This window comes from Grus americana, chromosome 8, assembly GCF_028858705.1.
Source record: "Grus americana isolate bGruAme1 chromosome 8, bGruAme1.mat, whole genome shotgun sequence".
Classification (NCBI taxonomy): domain Eukaryota; kingdom Metazoa; phylum Chordata; class Aves; order Gruiformes; family Gruidae; genus Grus; species Grus americana.
This window is the reverse complement of record NC_072859.1, coordinates 31,095,028-31,119,554: the sequence shown is the minus strand read 5'-3', so window position 1 is coordinate 31,119,554 and position 24,527 is coordinate 31,095,028. Positions and strand designations below refer to the sequence as shown.

Below are 24,527 nucleotides of genomic sequence, written 5' to 3'. Positions count from 1 at the left end.
GGGAAAGACTGTTGTGTCTCGGGAATCAGCCATACCTGATGTGAGACGCGGCAGGATGTCAAGGCTGCCTCAACGGGCAACCCAGGGAAAATTCTGCAGTGTTTTGAAGATCCCGACCTTCCTTTGAACGCCCGACTGAACTGATGGGGATCAGCCCTTGGTAAGTTCTCTGCCCCTGTTAGGACTGTTTAAGAGAGAGAACGACTCAACGTAGTAGCCAGAAAACATCAAGACGTTTGATTTGATACCCTGGCGGGTGTTGCTTCCACAGGCTCAAGACTTTGGGTATGTGGAGCAGAGGATCGCTATGGAAGGGCCCAGCCTGGGCTGGGGCTCTCGCCTTCCCCTGCAGCTCGAGCCCCAGCCCCGATGAGACGCAGCACTCCCGGGGATGAAGGCTTTCCCTGAGCCGTCAGAATGACAGCTTACGCTTCGTGCCTGGCCTTTCGCTGGAAGGCAGGCATGAAAAGCAGAAATAAATGATTTTGCAGTCTACTCTCTTCCTAGAAAGCCGACTTTAGTTTACTTATCGTTTCCCTCTTGCCAAGACCGGAGTATGCTTCATTTGTTGAAATACTCGTATTTTTTTTCCCCCATCTCTTGAAAGGAGCATTACAAATGAAAGCATAAATTGCTTCTGGACGGATCTTTGCTTCCTTCCCGCTTGCCTCCAGAAAGCGGTGTACTAACAATTGCACCGTTTACCTTGCGAATCTGCCAGGTGGTGGGTCAGCTGCTGTTTACAGTGCGGAGAAACGACCCGGGAATTTATCTTTTGCTACTTGAACCTTTTCAACTCACCCCCCTGCCCCGGCCCCCCACCCCGGCAGACGGAATGGGAGCGGTGGTGGTTTCGAATCGCCGATGGTACCTCGGAGCGATGAGCACAGCACGCACCGCGTTTGCTCCGTGCCCCGTCAAACTGTTGCTGCTTTTTGCCGTGCTTGGCGGCATTCACTGCTTTGGGTAAGTCCCATGTCCCTGGGCTGATACAATAAAGAGTGAAAATCAGCGCAGACTCCCTGCTTTCACATTGTATGGCACATAGCTGCCGTCTTGAGCGATTTCTGTATTTCTAATGAATAGCGAAAGACGTTCTTTTGAAGTTAACGGAGTGCAATGCGTCTGCCTTTAGAAAAGTAATCCTGTTTGATGAATCTGAGACAACAAATTGCCACGGTCGTGTTGTAATGTGGGATTCTGTTTGCAACATGCAACGTCCTCCCATGCTAGCTGCCCAACAGTGTGCTGGAGAGATGGGCGATTGTTTTCTTTGAGTACGTAAATGGCAAGAATCTGGCTGATAGTTGTTTCTTTCTCTGCTAGCTTAATAGATTTTGCTCTTTCAGAGGACTGCGGTCAATCAGCAACTGCAATCTTTCCAATCTAACTATATTTTTCCACTCTTCTCTGAACTTTGAGCTCTGATTTCATGCCTCAGTGAGCTGATGAGTTTTTGTAATTCCTTTATTCCATGTGATTTTTAATATGCAGTAATGGGAGCCCCTTGCCAGGCACTAAATCTTGCTTAGAGCTTCAGCGGATGCTATTCCTTGTCTTGGTGGAAGAATTGGGAACACTGCTGTGGTAGTTTACTTGTCAGAGCGGGTATGAAAAGAAACTAATTGTCAATGTTTTACTAAAGCTTCCCACTTAGATTACGTGCTACAAGGAAGCATTTGTCTGGGACGAGGATTTAATCAGAAATACTGAATCCGCCAAAAGAGTAGGCAGCATTTTAGCTGCGGCATCGTGGAAACCTTGGAGACAGTTGTCACGTGAGGGAGCGAGAGAGGGGCTGGGGTGAAAAGTAAAGGCTCACGCTTGGGGTTCGGGTTCATTACTGGGATGAATGGGATTAATGGGTTAATGACTCTATTATGAACCGAGAATAGAGTCTAAGACTAATGGGTTTGGCCAGCTTGAGAAAAAATAGGCTGCTCGGCAAGGGGAAGCGCTTAAGCCTGGTTTTCGAAAACACCGAGTGCTCACAGCCCTTAGCACTGTGACTGGTGTTTGTCGTGGAGGTGTCCGACTTTGGAGCTGTTCATCGTGTACGGCAGCGAGGTACCAAAGTGCTGCCCGTACAGCAGGGAGCAGGGAGCAATGGGACAAGGGCAGCAACTGCTGGTGCAGATTTTACTGCTGGCCACTTGGCCAGGTTATTTGATAGGGCTTGCGCAGCTTGAGATGAAGCCCAAGTTGATGGGACGTGGGTTGAGTTTCCCATGCTGGCTAGATCAAACATGTGTCCTGCAGTCACCCCTCCTGAGTGCTCTGCAGACTTACTCTCGTGGTGGTGGTGTCGGAGGACTGGGTCTGCTCTTGGGCATTGAAGAGTAGGTCAGGTTTCAGACAGAACCAATGCCAGTATGAACCGAGTACTGAAATCTAGAGCTTGCATGGAAGATTTGATGAGGTCTAACAAGTTGGCATGTAGTTTTGCACAGGTATAGGCCAAGTTGCTCTGTCCTCGCAGCTCAGTGGTTTCACACCCTGAAGCTCTCGTGTTGTTGAATGCAGTGGTGAAAAGGAGTCCCTTAACCTCAGTGGCACCAACGAGAGCGTGGCCAACAGCAGGCGTGTCCGGTCCGTGAGCAACCTGCCACAGCCCCGTGACTGCATCCTCTCCGCTTGGTCCTCGTGGAGCAAGTGTGATCCCTGTCAAAAGAAAAGGGTGAGTGTTTGTTTTCTAGGCACGAAGCCTGAGAAACTGGGAGGCAGGACCTCCTCCAAGCCTTGTCTTTTTTGTCCGTGGGGTCGGGCAAACAGCGGGGAGCTGCCGAGGGAAAGCCCTGTACAGGTGAGACTGCAGGCTTTTGCTTTCAGGTGGCTTTTAACTCTTCAGCTCGCCACCCCCAGTAACTCCAGTGCTTTCCAGGCTGCCTCGTTGTCCTGAGAAGGTGTATGCCCAGGCTTGGTGAAAACACAGGCAGGAAGCCCAGGCTTTGCAGGGACTTTCTCTCCAACACAGTCCTCTTCCTCCAGCAGCGGTGTGAGGCACCATCCCCACTAATGGTCCCTGTGGGACCTGGAGACACTCGGTGCCTCTCAGGGTTAAGATGCTTTTTCTTGTCTGCCAACTAGCATTTTCTACTCAAGAAGCCCCATCAAACAAAAGTAATGATCCCAATAGTGTGAAGAGCAAAATCCTCGTTGCTAGAGGGACCTCTGCTAACGAGTTGGAGAAGCCGTTCCCAGGCTTAAGTGGGAATAACCAGTGATGGGAGTTGGGAAGAGTGAAGCTTCGTATCAAAGAGTTAATCTTAAAAGCTGGGGAAAAAAAGGAGGGCTAACATATGGGATGGAGTAATTGACTGCTTCACAGCAGTGTTGTGGGCGGAAAAAATCCCTAATGATACAGAGGGCCAAGTAAATACATTGACAGAAAATAACAAGGGATGTCGTTACCAGCACTAATTGAAAGAGAGGAGATGTAACTGAATCCTTCCTTACTCTTGCAAATGCCCGTACTACCCTGTCAGCTCATTTAAACAAACTGTCAAAGAAAAGCAAACTTTCCTTCATCCCTTCCAATCCTCAATCCTTCCTTAGTAAAATTAAAACTGTCGCAGATCAGAAACCTTTGAAAGGAGGCACGTTACCGGCATCACACTTCTTTGCTGACACTTTTTTTTTATATGACAGTACTCTCAGATCAGATCTCCCCAACACAAAGTTTGTTTTTTAACTAGGGAAGCATAAAACTCACAATTTCTGTACACTTGAGTCAATATTTTTTATTTCATCACAGTACAGATTTGCCCGCCTGGAACAACCTTCTCAGTTCAATGGAGATCCATGTGATTACTCCGATAAAGAAACCGAAGACTGCGTTACAAATAATCCTTGCAAGAATAAAGTTAGATGTGAAGGCTTTGTGTGCGCGGTTACGGGTAAGGACTTAGAGAGTGAGAAGCGGTGGTGCTCAGGTGGCATCTCTGACACCGCTACGCTGAACTTTCTGCTTCTGCAAGAGTCTGCTGGGCCAAAGAGTTGACCCGGGTCCATCCATGCTTGTGTTGTGTTTGCATCAGTTGTTTTGAGTCAGTCTCATTAGCCACTGTCTGTCAATCTAACGCATGTCTTTAAAACCTCCAAATAGGAAATTAAAGCCCAGTTCTGTCAGTAAAATCTCTAGCACAAGTGGATCTGACAGCAACGGGACAACACGCACTGGGCGTCAGGCACATGCCCAAGAGCACAGGAGGTTAGGATGGTCGTCCTCACGGCGTTTCCCTCCATCCCTATCAACCACTCATGAGTCAGGGACACTGTCAGCGGTGCGGGGAAGCAAGGCGGCCATTACCTGTATCCAAAATTCCATCAGCCTCTGCTTTGCACTTGCACCCTGGCAGCGGAGAGGAAAGTGTGCCGGGAGCAGGGTGCTGGGGCAGAGCGGGCTCAGCGCAGGAGATGGGGCAGAGGAGAGCGACTCTGATCTCTGTGCCCCGGGCCAGCGTTTTGGGGAGAATGAAAAACAACTCAGTAACTGTGGACGTGGGAAGGGGGGGAAAAAAAATCGTACCATATACAAAGTCTGCTGAACAGTCTCCAGCATGTTTGTTTTCTCAAAACTAAAAAGTTTTAGCCACCAAAAAAATCTATTCTTTTTTATACTTTTAATTAGGGTGGGGGTTTTTTCTAGGTTGAACAAGGAATTTTAAGATTATGAAAGTTTTGAGCAAAACTGAGCAGATGGAGTTTGGTGATCCATGCAGACAGAGAAGAAATATTTTCCAGCTAGATTCGAACCATACATTACAGGAGTCTTTTATTTTGTTTCTAGACTCTGAGTCAGGGAGTGCGATAATAGGTTGTTTTATGCGTAATTTACACCTTGCCTCCTAGGGAGATGCATTACACGGAGGCTGCTTTGTAATGGGGATGATGACTGTGGGGACCAGTCAGATGAAAAAAACTGCAAAAAAGTGTTTAAAAAATGTGACCAGAAGATGGAGGAATACTGGGGAATAGAGAATCTGGCAAAAGGGTAAGTCAGTGACCTTCATGAGATGTTTTCTGAAGGATAAGAATGATCTTGTGTGGCTTCGGACATAAAGATTGAACGGAGAAAAGCTGTAGCAACTGCTGTTTGCGGGAGTTAGTGAGGATCCGACAGCCTTTGGGGTCCTGATCCGAAGCCAGGTGGGAAAATCCTTATTGACTCCGTGAGTCTTTTGGAGAGAGATGAGGTGAGTGAAAGTCCCAGGTGTCCCCAGGAGCGCACCCTGCGGAGATCACCAGCCCAGCTTGCAGGTACGTCCTGCAGGAGCCTGCGCGTGCTCCTTGTGTTGCCAGAACTTGGTGAGTGAAGAGGGAAGTGTCAACACCAAACGCTTCTCTAACGTCCACAGGTACTTGCACTTAAATTAATCAGTGGGAGAGTTTCGATAATCCATCTCGCACAGGTGGAAGTAAAGTTAGGCTTCAGCCTAATTCAGTCTGTGGGGAGCAGGAACGTCCTAGCCTTTAGGAACTGAGAGATTGTTTCAAACCGTGCTTCTGAAACAAAAGCAAAGGAAGGTTTGTTAAAAATCTGAGGATAATGTTGTATCATCCTTTATGGAGTGACTTAAATCAGCCTCTTGGATCGCTTAAAATCTGAACCTGACTATGGATTGGTATTTTTGCACAGTGTATTGGTTGGAGCAGGGGGAGAACGTCAAAATTTCTTGGATTTCTTCCACGACAGGGAGAGATGATGGAATTTGTGTCCTTCGCATGAGTGGGGTAGGATTAACCTACATGCTAGCAAACCCCAACTTTGTGGGGATTAAAATCCACATCTGAATTGGCCCAGCTATTACTGGCTAAGACTGGTGGAACTTTCTGTAAGATCAGACTGTGTGAAAAGAGTCTTTTCTCATTCTGCAGGGAAAAAAAGCTTTCTACATAAGAAAAAATAATCATGTTGCAAGGAAAAAATTATAATTTCCTCCTTATTCTCTGGAGATATGGCTGCTGCACATGTCATTGCTAATGCTTTGTACTTCTGAGTTTAATCAAAATTAAAAATAATGTTGGACAATTATAGGAACATGCTTCTCATCTCTTTGAAGCTACAGTTGCTCAGTAATTTGCTTTTAGGGGACTTCCCTTCTTTTCAGATTGTTCTAAAATTAGAGTTAATATTTTACAGCTTCAGAGTCATTATCATGCAAGTCCCTCTCCCCAAAATAAGGAGAGGCAGATCTAACAGAGGCCTGGAACGCTAATAGGGACACGACACGGACTGTTAGCAGTTTATCTCTTTTTTTTTTTTTTGGTGAAGTTTCCTCTAATGACTCTTGCTACTATTTGAGTATGAGTTTGTGGAGGTGAGTACCATTTTCTCAGCTGTGTCCCACGAGGGTAACGTGAGGGTGTCCTGACAATGAGCAGCAGAAGGGTTTTTACTGCAACAGATCCCACCAGCAGCAATAGGAAAAAGCAAATGAGTCTGGTTTGATCACTCCATCTAAAAAAGCTGCAGTGCTACATCCTTTCTTAGAGCAGACAGGTTTAGATGATTGCCGTCATCCACTAAAATCAAAGGAAAACTTCCCAATGACTTCAAGAAGTAGTTGAGCGATTACTTGAGTACCTAGATCTTGTTCCCTGACAATCTTTACTCTCATCTACTGAACTCTGGTTGATCCTTGGCCAACCTGGCAAAGATTACGACTGATAAACCAGAAGAAAGAAATGTGGATCAGCCTGGACTGATGGCATAGGTTGGCAAACCAGTCTTTGAAGATCCTGCTGGATGCTGCTGCACTGCTGCAGGACTTTGGGGATGCTCAGGGTGGGCATCCTGGTGGGGCAGTGGTTTGGCTGGTCCCCCAGAAGTTGCCATTGCTGGTGGCAGTAATGGTCTGGTGTCATTCGTAGCTGGGTGGTGAAAATTGCCCTTCATACTCATCGAAGTGTCAAAATTTGACTCTGTCTTTTGCTTTCTTGTTAGTTAGGGTTTCCTGGAGCAACTGGGTTGGTTGGGCAGTGAGAGAGATAAAACTTTCTTTTGGGGTTTCAAAATAAAGAAGTATGAAACAAAGAGCCCTCAGCCAAACAAAACGATCTTTTGCCCTTGGCAGCCAAGGCATTTTATGTTTACCTCTAAATTGACGACAATCTTAATACTTTGCTGTTATGCTTCATTTACAGGTTAAATATCTTCACAAACAACTTGGAAGGATTAGTTCTTGATCACAGGTACTATGCTGGGGGATGTTCTCCCCATTACATTGTGGACACAAGATTCAGAAAGCCATACAACGTAGAAAGCTATACACCAGAGGTACGTGTCAGATTCTTCTCAAAATAAACATACATACATATATTCCAATGCATTTAGTGCGTAATGCTGATAAAGATTCATTAGTAAATCATTTTATAAAGAATTACAAAACTCGTGAGATCAGATGGGATGAGGCTGAGTTTAGCTTTAATTCTAGAATGTCATCATACCCCGTGCACTCTATGCAGTTGGACATGTCCCCTTGTAATATCCGTGCACACTGGAATAGATGGCAATGTTCGCTTGCACCTTGTCATTGCTAAAACTGAGCCTAACCTTCCTGCCGCCATCTGTACAAGAGGGCCCGAAAGCTGCCCAGTGGGCGCGGGGAGGTTGATTTTAGACAGAGCTATAGCCTTGAGCCAGGCTGGGGACGCTGGCCTTGAGCAGCAGCTTAGGATGGAACGGCATGCTGTCTGCTTTGTGCAAAAGCGAAGGCACCCAGCTCATTTCTGTGGTGCATCAAAGCTATATTTCAAATATTATATATTTGACCTTAATGCTCTTGATGACATAGCATGATATTTTTGAGTGTTGCCCATTAGGAAACCTTCTCCTCTTAGAATTCATACTTTAATTGTTGCCTATGTTTAAGTTTTCACCTTCTTTGCATAAGATTGACATATTAAGTAAAAGCCTGAGGTCCTTGCAGTACGGAGAAGATAGCTTTCCTGCTGCTGTGAATCAAGTATTCTTGAAGTACCAGCGTTAATAATAATAGTGCTTTGCAATTATACAAGGCTTTTCATCTTCAAAGTGCAAGCATTAATTCACAGCTATATTTGTATCCGTACTCCTTCTCCATGCTTCAGGTATACGATTGCTATGCAGGAAATTAAACGTGTTGGGTTTGCTTTCTGTTTAGACCAAAAGCAAATATGAATTCACAATGACTGAATATGACTCCTACTCAAATTATGAAAGCAACGTCCTGAAGGCAAAAGCTTCACAGACTAGCTTCAGCTTTGGGATAAAAATACCAGGAGTGTTTGAACTTGGTTACAATTCTAACGACAACAGGTTCAAGAAGTTCATTCAAAGGATGAAAAGATTTTCTTCAACTGTAAGCACTGCTCCACTTAATTCTCTGCTGATGCGTTATCTGTGTGTGTGTGTGTATCGGTTTGATCCCCATCATCAGGTCAGCAGCCGTGCCTAGGATAAATGAAATCTTTCCTCCAGATTGGATTTCGCAGTTTGCATTGCTCAAGCGTTTACTAAGGCCACAACGCCTTCGTCGGTGTTTACAGCACCCAGGAGCTTTTCCATTCACCCGTCGGCCAGGAAGCGGACTGCCTAACCTCTGAAATCAGCCACAGCTGAGTGCGGTCTGCCCAGTGTCCTGCCGGGCGTCCGCATTTGGATGTTTGTAGTGAAGTCATTTTAAAAAAAAAAATGAAACTCAGAAACAGGTTCAAATGGCCAACCCTCCATCCAGTGACCTCACCAGTAGGAGATGTACAGGTGACACTCCTAACAGGGTCTCCGTGCCGCACGCCAGCCATGGGATGCTGTGCACCTTGCCCTGCCAGCCATTGAAAAGTTCCTACCGCTGACGCCAAAGCAGGCTGGCACTGTGCAGCCAACGCAGTGACTCCTCCCAGGGGATCGTCACAGGTGGAACTGGGGTTTAGCTAATGAACCAGGAGCCCAGAGTTCCCTCTGCCCTACGGGTGCGTTACAGTGACTAATAGAGAAATCTGGGGTGAAAGAAGGGGAAATGGGATTTTCTGCAGTTGCAGGAATTTCTGCACCTGTACCCACAGTCCAGAAACCGGTCTGCGGTGTGGACGGCTGTTGTCTGTACCGTCACTGCAGAATATCACCTCACACATGAAGGACCATCCCTCTTTTAGGTGGGGCCAGCAAGGCAGGAGCTGTCACTTCAGTAAATGCTAACGCCAACAGCAAAGCCAAGCTGTTCAACTGTAGGGCAGCCTTGACAATAACGTAGAATGAAAACTGCTAGCAGGCCTTCCCTGGGTTTAATTATAGACCAACACGTGCCATTTTACTTTGGCTGATGTGATCTATCTGCCGAGCACATCATTCGCCAGATCAGGACGCACGCAACACAAAACACGGATGGCACAATCCCTTCCAGTTGCGTCTGCAGAGATTTGGTCACAGCTGTGATCTGATGCACACTTTAAGCTGGCTTTAATCTCTGACTCCTAGGACTGCTTTATGAGATGCAGCCGGAGGTGGTGTGTACCATCATTTGATTTTTTTCACCTGTTATTGCTGTAAACAAACCTAGCTCTTGTCAATGGTTTAATAGTATCACTGATCCGTGTCTCTCCCCTCAGTACCAAGTGCACTCAGGAGCGGCACAGTGTTCCGTGTTGCTATTAAACTTGCATTTGCTTCCTGCAAAGAGGCATTTCCCAGGACAAGATCAGAGGTACATGAGAAGCATTTGTAACAGATATCCATAAAGGAACCCAACGCTAAGTCTTGATTTTATTATTAAAGCTACAGAGTTCTGTATTGGACCCCCGCTGATGAGCTTGTCCTGCTGGCCCAAGCGACTGGGCACTAAATCCTCTGGACATGATGAAAGACCTCTTCTGTTCCTGACTTTTATGCTGGAAAGAGGAGATATAATATGTACCCATGTACATATATCTGTACAGAGACATATGGATACGTGCATGTTTGTGTTTTCCTCTTTGCTTTGAGTTTTGGTAATGGCATATTCTATGGAATATCGATATAGCTTTGGATCAGATAGGGAATTACCATTTCCCATATAAATCATCATGTTTTCAGATGTCAAAATTTTTCAGGAGAGAGATTGTGAAAGACAAAGGCTGGTCACCATTATTAGGTGTGAAGCAGTCTCCTGTTAACCGTTAAACTTGATAAATCCTGAGCAGCATTAATTGTTCAATAGCAAATAACTACACACTGCCGTGAGAATGACATCCCTCACTTTTTCCGGATTCTCTTGTGTTTCTGCATTTCATGTAGTCCAGCAAATTTATTCACGCCCGTTCTGAGCTGGCTGTCGCCATTTATAAGCTGAAGCCCCGAGCCCTGATGCTGCATTATGAGTTCCTGCAGAGACTCCATCAGCTCCCGTCAGAGTACAGCTACGGGGAGTACAGAGAGCTCTACAGAGACTACGGCACCCATTACATCACGGAGGCTACCGTTGGTGGCATCTACGAATATACTTTAGTCATGAACAGCAACGAGCTCCGAAAGGCAGGTATGGGCATCTGAGGGTTGTGAAAAAGCTTTGGGGCCAGCTTTTTGGTGGGAAAAGCCCTCTGCAGGCACCTGATGGTGGTTGAGGTCTGAGGCCAGAAAAGAGAGATGGTGGAAGAAGGAGTCAACAACGTCTCCAAGAAAGCCTGCAGGAAATGTGGGAGGAGAAGTGCTTTATGGCAGTGAGTCAAGAGCCTGGTTTTCAAAGCATGCTCAGCATCATGGACTTCATCTAGCTCTCAAGCTGCGGGTGCTGCCACTTCACAAAAAAGGCCCCGTAGCAAGTATTTGAGACGACACGTTTTCCAAGGCTGACAAGATGTTGAGATGAATGAGAATCGTGTAGCTTAACACTTTTGTTAGCTTTGAAAACCTTCCCCCAAGTTCTTTTCCCATTGCCTTTCAAATGACAGTTTTGAAACACCTTTAGCCTTGAGAGCTTTTCCAGCATGTAGGAAACAGTAAATAATTTTCTGAGTGACTCCTGTGCCTGACATTGCTCTTGCTTTTTGACTCTGGCTTCCTTTTTTGCGAGAAATGATGATCGTTGCATAGGATAGAGCGAGCCGTGTGACATTAATCAATAGCTGCACTCTCTTATTTATTCATTGGCGTGGGAGCCAGTAACTGCCTTCGCTGACTGTTTGCGAAAGCATTTAGTGGGCTCTGCTGTGTGTCACACTCAGCCCGTTTGCTCTTCTGCTTCTAGGAAGTTGCTTACCCTGTAGTCAGATACAGCCCGGAGGGACAGAATTTAGATTTGGATTTCAGCTATTAAAAACATCAGCACTGCCCAGTTTCTCAGATGCTGGTGTGGGCCCATCACAAGCCACATTTGTTTGAACTAATGTGTATTATTGTTCGCATCACAATGTTACCTGACAGTGTCTGCTGACCGAGATCGGGATCCTGCAGTAGTACCAACATTTTCACACAATCCCCAGGGCTGAGCCGGGCCATAAGTTCTCACCAGGGTTTGATAGGTCCAGTCTGAGAATTCAGGTTTTTCCCTTCAAATCCATTGTTCTGTTTGTACCGTCTGTGCTGGAAATCAAGTCTTCTTTTGCAGATCTAATATCAGACGCCATGTCATAGAATCACAGAATGGTTTGGGTTGGAAGGGACCTTAAAGCCCATCCAGTTCCCAACCCCCTGCCATGGGCAGGGACACCCTCCACTAGGCCAAGTTGCCCAAAGCCCCATCCAACCTGGCCTTCAACACTTCCAGGGATCCAGGGGCAGCCACAACCTCTCTGGGCAACCTGTGCCAGTGCCTCACCACCCTCACAGGGAAGAATTTCTCCCAAATATCTAATCTAAATCGACCCTCCTTCAGCTCAAACCCATTCCCCCTTGTCCTGTCACTACACTCCCTGATAAACAGTCCCTCACCATCTTTCCTGTAGCTCCTGCAGGTACTGGAAGGCCACAATTAGATCTCCCTGGGGCCTTCTTTTCTCCAGGCTGAACAATCCCAACTCTCTCAGCCTGTCCTCACAGGAGAGGTGCTCCAGCCCTCTGATCATCTTCATGGCCTCCTCTGGGCTCGCTCCAGAGAGAGTCACACGGTTGGTACTTGCACTGCTCTCGTATATAATCCAATACGGCAGATGTACCTGTGGTTCATGATTTGATACTTTCTGTGGGAAGGACAGCAGTCTGGATTGTGCCTGGTGATGTCACAAAATAGTGGTTTCCGCTTCAAGTGCATATGGACTATGAACATGAACAGGGGCCACCCTGTGTCAACCCAAAACTTGGGGCATCCTCTTTTCTCTCTTATTTATCAACTCACTTTTTCTGTCTAGATGGACATAAAACATTGAACAGTTGTATTAAAACTTTACAATTTTTTGGTGTGCATTTAAGGTTATTCTCTGACCGATGTCCAGAAATGTGCACAGCATGGCTTTAACATTGGTGCAAATATTAACAGTGTCTATCTGAAGCTTGGAATAACTGAAGCCGGCTGTAAATCCCTTTTAAAAGAAATTGGAGGTAAGCATGAAACACTTCTGCCATTTCATTTCTAGCCTTTGTCATAGTGAAAAGAAGATTTTGTGATCCTACCTGCCTGAAATATTTCCCCACTCCCTCACAGCCGCTTTTGAGTCTGCGGGCTAACCTCAGCCAAGCTTAACAGACATGTAAATGTCTCAAAGCTTTTTTTTTTTTTGCCAGATTTTCTTTGCTGGGTAGAGAAGAAATATCTGCTCAGTGTCCCCTCCCAGGGAAAAGCAGGGACAGGTGATCGCTCACCTGGCTGCAGCAGAGCAGCCCAGCACGCTGCTTTTTTGCACCCCAAAAAAAGCCCAAATGGGGAAAGCCGGGAGGTAATGGTGGTGTGGGAGCCTCGGGGGACATATGGGAAGCTGGGGGTGTTGCAGTGGGAGGAGGGTGCACCTGAAGAGGTGTGGAGGAGAACAGGCAACATTCATGGTGGTGAGGAGCTATGGAAGGACCTGCAAGCTTATAGCCATAGGGAAGAAAAGGAGGAGGAGAGCTGTAGGTAGGATGCAGGACAGGAGGATGGGGTATTGCTGCACGAGAGCAGGAGCGGCACAGGACATGCAGCATGGGAAACCAGGCTCCAGGTGTGAAACGCTCGTGGGCTTTTTCCTTTCCCCTCTCAGCGGGATGGGTCATATAGAGAGGTGTTTTGCTGTGAGCTTGTATCTCATCCGCAAGCCACGAAGACATACCTGAGCAGAGCTGGCCACTTTCTGAATGCATTTTTGCAGACAGCACCTCCAAAAAACAGTATGTGGAAGATTTCATTGTCCTTGTTCGGGGTGGAGCAAGCGAGCATGTTACCGCGTTGGCTTACAAAGACCTGCCGACGGCTGCGCTCATGCAGGAGTGGGGAGATGCTGTACAGTACAACCCTGAAATCATAAAACTAAAGGTAACCTATCCACCACTTCGTTCAGCCTCAGTTAGCTGAGCACCTTAGAGAAGTCTGTATTTAAATAAACGGGATTAAAAAAAAAATTTTAAAAAGGGAAGTTTCTAGGGCAAAGAATAGGCCTGTATTGTGCAACATGGTTTTTCTAAGACTGGGTATTCAGAAAATGCATTAAAAAGAGTGGTGTGGTTGGAAGTACATCAGTTAAACAGCTTTTATCCTTCTAACTTGGCTGTTCGCCGTGCCTGCCTGGGTGTTTGTGCAGCAGAGTTAAGCCTTAAAAATATGAGTTAGGTTTGAAGAGGCAAGGCTTTTTCATCCTGAAGAGTTTTAGAAATGCAAGGCACTGTAAAAGTAAAAAGCAAGCAGAAGTATGTAGCAATTCTGCCTCATCATTTTTAATGTCAAAGTAAGTTCGTGCCTAGTGAATAGTGCAAAGGTGCAAGACAACATCCTTTTAACCAGGAGTTTGGACTGGTTGTGGTGGAAGTTGATTTTATTATTGTATAATTGCTTTTCATTGTAAAATTTCGTTTTAGGCAAAAATGTATTTGTGAAAGGTGTTTTGTTTCTCATTGAAAATCCTGACTTTCCATTTAAAAAAAGAGGTGAATTCTAAAAAAATATGAAGCAAAGCAAAAACCAGTCATTTGGAAATACAGCCAGTGCCTGTCCGGCGCTTGCTGCAGTGGAGGTGGCTTTCCCAAGCCTCTGGTGTGCTGTGGATAGACCTTCCAGAAATGCACTGGGAGGTCTCTGGGCAGGAGACAACATCAACGCAACCCTCCGTGTTAGATCCCACGTACAGAAAACTCTCCCACAAGAAATTGTGACGTTCTTTGTCTTGCCTGGCATCGGTGACCAGGCTGCCCGTTGAAAAACCCCAGATGGATGTAATTTGGATTTGGTATCTATAATCCTTCATTTCCATACCAATATCCCTGTGGGGCTTGAAGATCAAAAGTACCAGCAGAGTGTGACTAAGTGTCAGCCCAGGAATGCTTAGTTAGGGAAAACTAAAGCAAATCAGTTCATAAATCATCTGCTGAAGGGACTTGGCAGGTCACTCTTAGTGTATTTCCTCATTCGTATGATCTGAATTCAAAAAGCAAAGTATGGATCACAGATAATTGATGAAGAGTGAATGTACAGCGGCAGGAAATGAGCATTTTTTTTTTTATTGAGACATTCTTCTATTTCTTGTAGCTTGAGCCTGTGATAGCAGTGGGGTGATCTTTCATGCTTGCTGTATTGCTGTGGCCTGTCTGGCAGGCATCTCTATAGCAAGGATGGGAATTTGGGATGGATCTGCTGATGACACGTGCCCATATCATCCCACTGGCATTAGTGGGTGATTAGCAATATTGAGACGACGCTTTAACTTTTCCGTGTTTTCAGAAAAAAAAGTAAATGAGCAGGATGAAGTCTTCTTGGTCCCTACTGCACGTTCACCATGCCGTGCACCCCCTTATCTTCTCCTTGGTCCCTACTGCACGCTCACCATGCCGTGCACCCCCTTATCTTCTCCTTGGTCCCTACTGCACGCTCACCATGCTGTGCACCCCCTTATCTTCTCCTTGGTTCCTTCTGCATGCTCACCATGCTGTGCACCCCCTTATCTTCTCCTTGGTCCCTACTGCATGCTCACCATGCTGTGCACCCCCTTATCTTCTCCTTGGTCCCTACTGCATGCTCACCATGCTGTGCACCCCCTTATCTTCTCCTTGGCCCCTACTGCATGCTCACCATGCTGTGCACCCCCTTATCTTCTCCTTGGTTCCTTCTGCATGCTCACCATGCTGTGCACCCCCTTATCTTCTCCTTGGTCCCTACTGCACGCTCACCATGCTGTGCACCCCCTTATCTTCTCCTTGGCCCCTACTGCACGCTCACCATGCTGTGCACCCCCTTATCTTCTCCTTGGTTCCTTCTGCATGCTCACCATGCTGTGCACCCCCTTATCTTCTCCTTGGTCCCTACTGCACGCTCACCATGCCGTGCACCCCCTTATCTTCTCCCACTGACCCCATCTGCAGTGTTTGCAGATGCAGATCACAATCCTCTCCCTTCTGAAGGCAGTGGAAACCCTTATCTTGGCTTCATAAAGATAGAAGTCAGCCTTGAAATGCAGAAGTGGTTAAGCTGAACATGCAGCTGTGAATGCCTGTGACCACGTGCCTCTGGCTGGGCTGTGTGGCTGTCCGAGGAGGGAAGGAGGTTTTTGTAGGTGGGTTTTGGGAATCTTTTTAAATCGGAGTAACAGAGCACTCAGGAAACAGAAGTGTGAGCAAATCTGGTCTAAAAATGTCAATATTAGGAAAATGGATGCGAAAGGATTTAATGAATCTTCAGTGAAACTTTGCCCGTTTGTCAGCTAGCGGTATGGCTGTTGTATTTTATTATGCATTTGCAGCTGCTTTGGTGCTGTAAGCCAAGGGGAGGATCCCTGTAAGTATTCCCGACATCGCTGCCTCGTTGTTCCCGAGGTTTAAGGCAATACGAATGGGAAACCTGGAGCCCGTACCACAAGGCTTTCATTTCCCTCTCCAGCTGTGCTCCCTCTGCGCCCCGCAATGCTCACACCATCTTGAACTCAGAAACAAATGCAGTTTCTTCCCTCCCTTTAGGCAGAGCCGCTGTATCAGCTGGTGACTCCGACAGATTTCGCTAATGCAATGGCAATAAAAGAAAATCTGCGACGGGCTCTTGACGAGTTTCAGCTGGAGACCAGCGCTTGTCGCTGTGCTCCGTGCCACGGCAATGGGATCCCCTTTCTGCAAGGTAGAAGGGTTTTGCACCTCCTCTCTACCCTCTAAGAGAAATGAGCTGGGAATCTGTGGGGAGTGAGGAAGCTTGGCATGTAATCTGCTCTTTAGTTTCTCCTGTTGTTTCTCTTTCAGGTAATCAAATATATTTTTTTTATTATTATTATTTTTAAGTTGGTCTATTTGTAGAGTGCCACCGGTAAGTAAAGACAGTAAAGTCAAGGGAGGAGCCTTGTTAATGGGAGTGACCATCTGTGTCAGTTTTGTGGAAGAATTTGTTCCATCTCAATTATGCATTAAAAAAAAAAACCCTGACGTCTTTAAGTCTCCTCCTTTGCTTTTAAGATTGCTTCCATCCTCCTAGAGAAGTGACTACTGTCTCAGCATTAATTAGTGTTTGTAAAAGTGTTCTGAAGATGAAAAGCACCATATAAGTGCCAAGCACAGTTATCTCCGTCACCTCCCTCCATTTCTGAGAAGCTGTCCTCCTTTGTAAGCAGGCTGTGATTTAAAAATGAAGGGGAAAAATAATCAAATTGAATGAAAACCGCACTGCTTAAACAGAGATATGTGATGTGATGAGAGCTTCTAACAAAGGGACCATTTTGTCAAGTGCCTAGTTCCAATCTGCATCTGCAAAAGTCCTGATGAGAATCGTTATCATCTAAATGTATCTAATGCAGAAACTAGCGCTTCAGGTTCCAGCTAGTTGATTGTAGCACTTAAAGGATTCGTCTCATGATTACCCTTGTTTAAATAACTTTTTAGGTGCTGAGTCAGGTTAGCGTTTCATTTAGGATCTTCTCAACAAGAGGTTTTAAATGACCGTTATTTTCCTGAGTGGGAGCTTTCCTCCCGTGTCCTGCCGTGGGACGCACACCGCAGTCCTGGCGTGGACTTTTCCTCTGCCACAAAGCCAAGCTGGGATGCTCCTGTCCTGGGTGCTTGTTCCTGATGCCGCAGTTTGCTCCCCCTCAGCAATACCAAGGTCTCTCTTTTGGAGAGGAGCGTGGGGACCGTGCGGTACCGTGGGTTGCTGAATTACTGCACCGGTGTAGCTGAGGTTGAGCCGCAGTGCAGCGGCAGGAACAGATGGCTGGGGGGGGCGAGAGGGGCGGCGGGGTAGTCACGGCTCCCCTGCTTTATGGCTATTTTATACTTTCACCATCAGAGAAAAATGCTGGTATCATTTCACCCGCTGTCCCTCCCTCACAGAAGATGAAGCAGTGAAAAGAAATGGGTGTCTGCAGGGAAATGTGGCGTGACGTCTCTAATCCCACCATCTCCGCTTGCTTTCAGGAACCGAGTGTCAATGCTTATGTCCCCTTGGCCGCAGCGGCGCTGCCTGTCAGATCAGCAAGAGGGAAGGTAAGAGGGACCCCAAGTCTGAGGAGACGGTCCCAGCAGTATTTAGGAGTGTCCGGGGCGGGCGGCTGGTGGCTGGGGAGGAATGCCCAGCGCTGGCTGTCCCCACTCTGTCCAGCCCAGTGCACAAGGGGTTAGAGTCCTGCGGAGGGACAGAGACACTTCGCCTGTCCTCTTCTAAATCTCTTTGCACTCACGAGGAGGTGCCTTTACTTTTGCAATTCAAAGCTGCATAAACACACCGTGTAATTATATCAAAATACAAACTCCTACCTAATTTACCATCTGTGGCAATCCTCAGGTCTTCTCCAACAGCTCTGTTTCCTAAGTTTTTCCCTTTGCTACAGCCAGTATGTTGCAAATTGGTTTCCCCCAGATATACTACCATGCATTTTAATCTTAAAATCTTACTATGCTGTTTTGAAGTATTTGCTAATGCTTTTTGGTCACTTTGGATCGCTGCTGTCTCTTGACTGATGTTCCTAACTCCGTCTATTTTAGGATGATCTGTGAATTTAATCATTTTGTTTACTTCTTCCAGCTCATTAATTTAGAAGCTAAATAATAGCAAATCTCAGGCACCCAGAGCTCTGGCACCATCCCACAATTTGATGCACTGCATTTATCATTGCGCTTTGTTTACAGTCTTTTATCCAGTTCTCATTCTGCATGACTGTGTCCCAACTAAGCCAGGCTGAAATTTATTTTAAGCCAAGATATCGCTGAGCAGAGGGTCAATTTTGTAGGTGTTTCTAAGGAAGTCCACGGAGCCTTAATCTGTGGAGTCACTTACACCTTGTTCCAGTCTGCTTACCACACATGTAATCGCATCTGACCCTCCCAAAGAGTCACATCCATCCACTTGTCAACATGTAACTTCCTTTCTCACTCCCCTTTCCTCCTTTTATGTATTCTCTTCGTGTTCAGCTCCATGATTCTCGGGATTTTGAATTTATGTCACTCACATGCTCAGGGTCCAGAAGAAACAGTGTAATAGAAAAAGCAATGGATAGAACGCTGAATATTCAAGCTGTTGTTCATTGAAGAAGAACGTGCTAACATTTCCCCTAGCACCTCCAAATGTGGCTGACACAAGTTTAGCTGCTGTTTTCCTTACCTAAGCTTGGACTACGTCAGACAGAGAAACACCCTACAAGCAAAAATAAAGCCAATTGATTTTTTTTTTTTTTCCTTGTCCTTGCTGCATAAAGTGTAGTTTGAACAAACACCAGAAATGCTGAACGGACAATTAACATCTTTAAAACAATGACTCATTGGTAATGACTCAAGTATATTGTTAGTGGTGTGGACAGGGGCAGAGCTGTTTGTATTTAAATATGATTCATGGAAGCCAACAGCTCTTCCCATGGAAAGAGCTGCTTTGCTTTGTTCTGACAGTCCTTTCTGGCTTTGGGGTTTTTTTTTTCCAGATGCTGCTATTAATGGAAACTGGGATTGCTGGGCCAGCTGGTCTCCGTGTTCAGGAGGTCAACGAACAAGGAGACGACAGTGCAACAACCCTGCACCGCAAAATGGTGGTTCATCATGCTCAGGGCCGGACGCTGAGATGGTTACTTGCTAGAGGGAATCACTAGGAACTTACACCAAGCTGATGAGCCGTTTGCAGGCTGAGTGGGAAGATGTTACCTGACTGGCTCACTAAGATGGCTTCGCTCTGCTTGCAGGTCTCATCCAAGCGCGTTGAAGTTGGAGACATTTCAGAAGGCATTGAGAGCTGGGGGGGTGTTATGAATCACACCTTTGGACATGCTTTGCAGTTGTCCCATGGGACTGAATGCGCTTACTGTTCTTAATATTTTGACTTTCTCTGTCTTTCTTGCAATGGGCTGAGACAAGCTTTATCTCCTGCCTTATTTGGTAGCTGCATGATTTTACATTTTACTGTCTTGAAGGTTCCTTTGAGATAAGAAAAGACTGTTTGATCTTACGTGCACCAGAATGTGCGCTAATATGCAGCTTCTGTGAAGACAGCTGTGTCATGTGGAGCAAAATACAGCATATTAAAGTCTAAATCTCAATGAGTACAATAGTATCTAATGTGACATTGAAAGCTGCTGTGCCTCGCTACCCCAGTTTCCCAATTTATTGTATTTAACTGAAATTGTCTGTCGTATTAGAAATTGTATTGAAGGAGTGAAAACCGAATTGTGAAGAACAGTCTGGTGACACCGAGGCGTTGTTAGACCATATAGCAGTTGTACTCTTACCGCAGCGATGAGCATCCTCCTGCACGTTTCTGATGTAGAACAGATACACTGAGAGTATCGGATACACCCCGGTGTGCTCAGATACACCGGTGCTCTGGTTCCTTGGGAAGGGGAGGACAGAGGGATGCTACTGGGATGGGGAGTTGGGAAGCAGCTGGTGCTCCTTCTGCTGCTTGGGGATACTGGAAGGCAGAAGAGATGGCTGAGCTTGCAGGAGAGGCTGAACCTCCTGCACCCTGACAGGGGGCTGTCACGCCAGGACCTGCTGCTGGCGCAGGACGAGCAGCCAGCTTTTCTGTAACTCTTTGACACAAGCAGAAAAATGGAACATTTTGGAACAAATACCTTTGCACATCCCCTGAGGTCTTCTGCCCTTAGTAGTTGTCTCTGCCCAAAACAGGCTCGGGTTCATCAGTTTGAGCCTGTGAAAGCCTGTATTTCAGCGGCTGCATTGCTAGTGCGCTCAGGTTAGGACATCTGAGCTGGAGAGAGTTTGCTGTGAAAAAAGCCAAAGTAAAATTAATGGTTTGTCCTTTGTTACCATCCCTGGAGCCACGCATCCCAATCCAGGTCAAACAAAAGGGGAACCTGTAATATTGTGCATCGTTTCATGACCTGAGCGGGGACTTGCCTGCTACAGCTTCATTGGTGGTTAATGATTTTTGCAGACGTTCGGTGGGGCATGCTGTAAAATAACCAGCAGTAGATTCGCTCCAGGAAATCAGTTCCACCAGTGCAAAGTTGTTCATAAGTGCGAATTTTCTAACATCTGCAAGGTCAAACACTCTTCCGAGGGTTTTTAGCAATGCTGGTGATGATGGGTTGGTATCACCAGTTTCTCTCCTTTCAGACTGACGTTGTCTAAACGTAATTCTTGTAAGAATAACTCAGGCTCTCTGACATCTGAACAATGGAACGTACATTTAGTTGTAGCCTTCATGCCGCCTCCACACTTATCTATAAGGTTTCCGTGACAGCTTTAAGAAAGGAAGAGCACATTGCATATGTAAAAGAAGAGTGCTCTGTACTCATTATGGGCTTCATAATTGAGCTGCCAACCCAAAACATTTACGTTATCCACTGTGATATCTTTTGTGTGATAGAAATTTGCCAAGAGGTTCATTTAGGGTCATGGTCAAAGCGGTCACTGCTTATGCTAAGTATGATATTCTTCAGAGCCTTTTAAAGGGACACTGTAGAACCTCTGCAGCAGAGGACCCTGATCATGGTTCATGCGTGCTGGTGAGGACATGTACTGCAGTGTGGTTGCCTGCCCTTCTTGAGAAGCATCGCTGTAATTTGATCAAGGAACTTTCTTAGATGAGTGGAGTGGCTTTTGTAAATTTGACCACCTTCCCTGACCATCAAGCTGGAGGAGGCACTCTGATGCATAGCCATGGTGTGTCTATCCTCTGCTCTGGCAAGCGCAGCCCAATGTAGGAACCTGAATTTGGACAGTTGTTCCAGATCAGACAAGCCTCGATTTGGCAGTGCCTGGGTTTGGATATTGGGGGGTTTTTTTGAGGAAGAGAGAAGAGATTTGACAATCTTCAAGATCAGCAGGATAGTCTAACTGAAGTATGATCTCAGTAGTGGTTCCATATTGAGCCTATAGGCTTAGAAGCCTCCCATAAAGGACATATAACTTTATCTTGTCCTTGTGATTTTGTGCTTTGATTCAGCTAACTAATGATTTATTATGACCTGGAGGGTAATAAAAAATACTATGCTGAAGCTTTTATTGTTTCATTTTGGTACGCATTAAATTTTGGTACTATCTTTTACTGGTGCTTCTAACTTCCACGTTCTGTGTAAGTTTAGATTAATAACCCACGTATGAAAACTGGGGAAGGCTGCCGGCACGGTGCGTACATGCACTGATTGCCCATTTCTCTGGTTAAGACACTTGCCTGTGAAAAAAACAGAAACTCAGTAAACATGGAGAAGCTGTATCTTCTCCACCTCCTTGCTTGAAGACCTTGCTGCTGTGATGTGTGCTGAATCCAGCCAACGTGGCTTAGGAAGCTCCCGAAAGGGTATTTTAGGTAAGTTGTAATTGTCACGTCCAGCTTTCCCAGGACAAAACCAACTTGACTCTTGCAGCCCCTAACATCTCCATCAGGGGTGGGTAAATCAGACTGGTTTCCTGCCTGGATTCATTTGCTCCTTGTCTTTTCATGACATATAGACACTTTACGTTTACCTGTGAGGCTGGGACGTGGTCTAAGCTGCGGCTGGGGACTTGCAAACCCTGTGGTAGTCGTAGCATTGCTAAATTACTTTGCCATGCTCCTGTTTCTCCCGCTGTCAGATGGATATAGTTGTTCTTCCCCGGGTTCTCTCCCAGACGGAGAGATTTTGTTGAAGGTGACCCAGTGAGTCCATGCAGAGGTGTTAGCAGTCCCCAGATTTCCTGCTCCTCCTTCTTCTACCTTGATGGCTAAAGAGCCCAGTGAGCACCCAAGACAACCGCCAGATTTCAGGTCAAATTATGCCTGCAGATTTGTCTTCCTTTTATATCTTATTTTAACACCGCCCTGCTTCTGTAAATCAACGAAACTAGAGATGAAGACAGTAATTATTATCATGATGAACATATTTAACATATTTTTTTTCTTATTGGTACTGCAGCACTAAGAGTCCCGCTGCGCCAAGCATGGTACAACAGCGCAACAAATGCCAGTCCCTCCCCAAACTCTCCAGAATCTAGTGTTTCTTTTGTTTCAGGTTTTTTGGGGTAGGATTAAATATTTTATATCTTCCTTTGCCTCTGCATTACACTGCGTGAAAAGGATGGCGATAATTTTTGAGCTGCTCCTGGTGGGGAATTTTTGCCTGCACTGTAAAATGGCAGGCTCAGAGGGATGCGGGCGTTCGGGTAGTCGGCGTGACATTGACCCCAAGGTAGAAAACAGCTCTGTCTCAAGCGCTGCCCTTATCTCCTCTTCTGTTAGCTGGTTATCTGGAGCCTGCACCTTGCAACCTCAGGTGTATTGTCATCAATCATTTGCTATTTTCTTTTACGTACTGGTTCCTCTCTGCCCTTTCTTTGTTAATAACCCAGTTTGCCTATATCCATAAAAATATCTGATTGCGATACCGTTTATCCAAAGCACCATACATCCATCATGTACTTATGAGTGAGATAAACAAGGTCTCCTGGGAAATACACCACAAGAAATATATAGGATAAATAACTATATCAAATGTATGTCAGTGTGCAAGAGGGGAAAAAATCTATTCACTAAAGCCAGGGTGGAACTGCAGTGTTTTATTGTACCCTCTAAGCTTTTAGTTTAAAAAAGAAAGGTACATTTTTGCTGCTTATCTCATCTAGCACAACTCTCATGCTGGCCACTTCAGCATGAGATATATTAGCTTCATTGACTGGCATTGTAAATGTGTAATTGCTCATAATCCGTTTGTTTTTTGTTTGGTGGGGTTTTTTTTATTTTTTCCCACCCCAGACCTTACAGGCAGCTTCTTCCTTTCTTTTGACTTCGGCTTCGCTGCTCCCGCGTTTCAGCCGTGCGGATGTCTGAGCCCTGGATGCGGCCGGGGACTGGCGTGGGAGGAGGGGGCCGCCGCCGCCGAGCTCCCTTTGGGATTTGCAGGAAACCCTTGGGTTTGTGTTTCATTGCCCTGGGTTGCGAGATGGGCGATGGACTCTGCCCCGCACATATCCTCACTCTCACCTCTATACTCCAACACCGTGGGGTTCAAAGTGGAGAATGAACAACTGCAAGCAAATCCCAGCTTTTTGCTCTTATTTATATGTGCGTCATGGCGGTATTTTACATGGCGGTTTCTTTAATCACTTGGATTTATTCTTTTTTTTTTTTTGTGCTTCTCCAGCCCGTGATCTATCCTTCTAGAAGTGGCTCTGAAAGCTGAGGCTGCAGGTTGCCTTCCTGCAGGTCCCGTCCCTCTCCAGCCTCCAAGGCATCATATCGTTCTGTTTGTTAACTTCTTCCCTCTGGTCACGCTTGGCTTTCTAACTACAGTGACTTTTCCTTTCAGGTATTTTCCTGAGTCCTAAGCAATCGGTGTAAAGGTGAGAGTCGCCCGTGAGCCAAACAAGTCCTTGGTGTAAGAGCACTGTCTCGTGTTTCTACATAACCTGCCAGCCCAGCGCCAAACGGTACCGACAAAACTATTGATGGCAAAACTTGTTCTGATCCTACATTTCACATTGCTCTGGGATGTCTAAAGCAGAGCGATACATGGGTGCTTCATGCTGCTCCATTTTCCCAGCATAGAAGACATCCGATTCAAGCCTTTGGCAAGCAAATTCATCTCTGGGTGAATATCACCTTTACCTGGAGAAAGAAAGTTGGCAAAAAGGCCACAGCTTTACCAGTCATCATAGGGATTTTTCACAGGACAATTACATCTCAGCATTCAAGACAACGGGGTTTGTTGTTCTCGTATACAAAACCAGCCTATAGTCTCCTTTTCGAGCAAGAGAGAAGTGGTGAAAAAATTGTCCTTTGGCAAACACGCACACAAAAGAAAATATGGGGCCAGATCTTCAGGTAGCATAAATCAGCTGCGGTGAAGGAGCAACGCTGATTTACATCAGCTAAGTGTCAGACTCTAAATCACCACTGACACGCTGTTGAAAAACAAGCATTTCCAAGAATCAGAGCTATAGCTGAGCAATTTCTTTCACTAAACCATGATTCCCTTCTACTCCCTCTTTCCATTCAAATGTATATAGAAGCGCTCCTTTGTGCTTTGAGGTTTTGTTGCAGTTGTTGCTTTTCATAATG

The 24,527-nt window shown here is 46.0% G+C and overlaps 1 protein-coding gene across 2 annotated transcripts; it reads left to right on the top strand.

Moving 5' to 3' along the window:
• The first annotated feature begins 731 nt into the window (after positions 1-731).
• C8B (complement C8 beta chain) lies at positions 732-19,569 on the top strand. Of its 2 annotated transcripts, XM_054834037.1 has the most exons (12): positions 737-966; positions 2,524-2,677; positions 3,755-3,896; positions 4,852-4,993; positions 7,147-7,279; positions 8,145-8,342; positions 10,253-10,493; positions 12,362-12,490; positions 13,234-13,397; positions 16,025-16,178; positions 17,462-17,530; positions 18,958-19,569. In XM_054834037.1, exons 1-12 carry the CDS (start codon positions 836-838, stop codon positions 19,107-19,109), a joined length of 1,809 nt encoding a protein of 602 aa, XP_054690012.1. In that variant the 5' UTR covers positions 737-835; the 3' UTR covers positions 19,110-19,569. The 2 variants fall into 2 exon arrangements, with proteins under 2 accessions (XP_054690011.1, XP_054690012.1); XM_054834036.1 differs by having other exon boundaries at positions 732-966; positions 17,462-19,569.
• The last annotated feature ends 4,958 nt before the right edge of the window (positions 19,570-24,527 follow it).

Excerpts from the sequence above, each read along its gene's own strand:
- C8B (XM_054834036.1), top strand. The coding sequence starts at position 836 with ATGGGAGCGGTGGTGGTTTCGAATCGCCGATGGTACCTCGGAGCGATG. Across the intron at positions 4,994-7,146 it reads ATAGAGAATCTGGCAAAAGG|GTTAAATATCTTCACAAACA; the intron begins GTAAGTCAGTGA and ends CTTCATTTACAG. Across the intron at positions 8,343-10,252 it reads TGAAAAGATTTTCTTCAACT|TCCAGCAAATTTATTCACGC; the intron begins GTAAGCACTGCT and ends CATTTCATGTAG.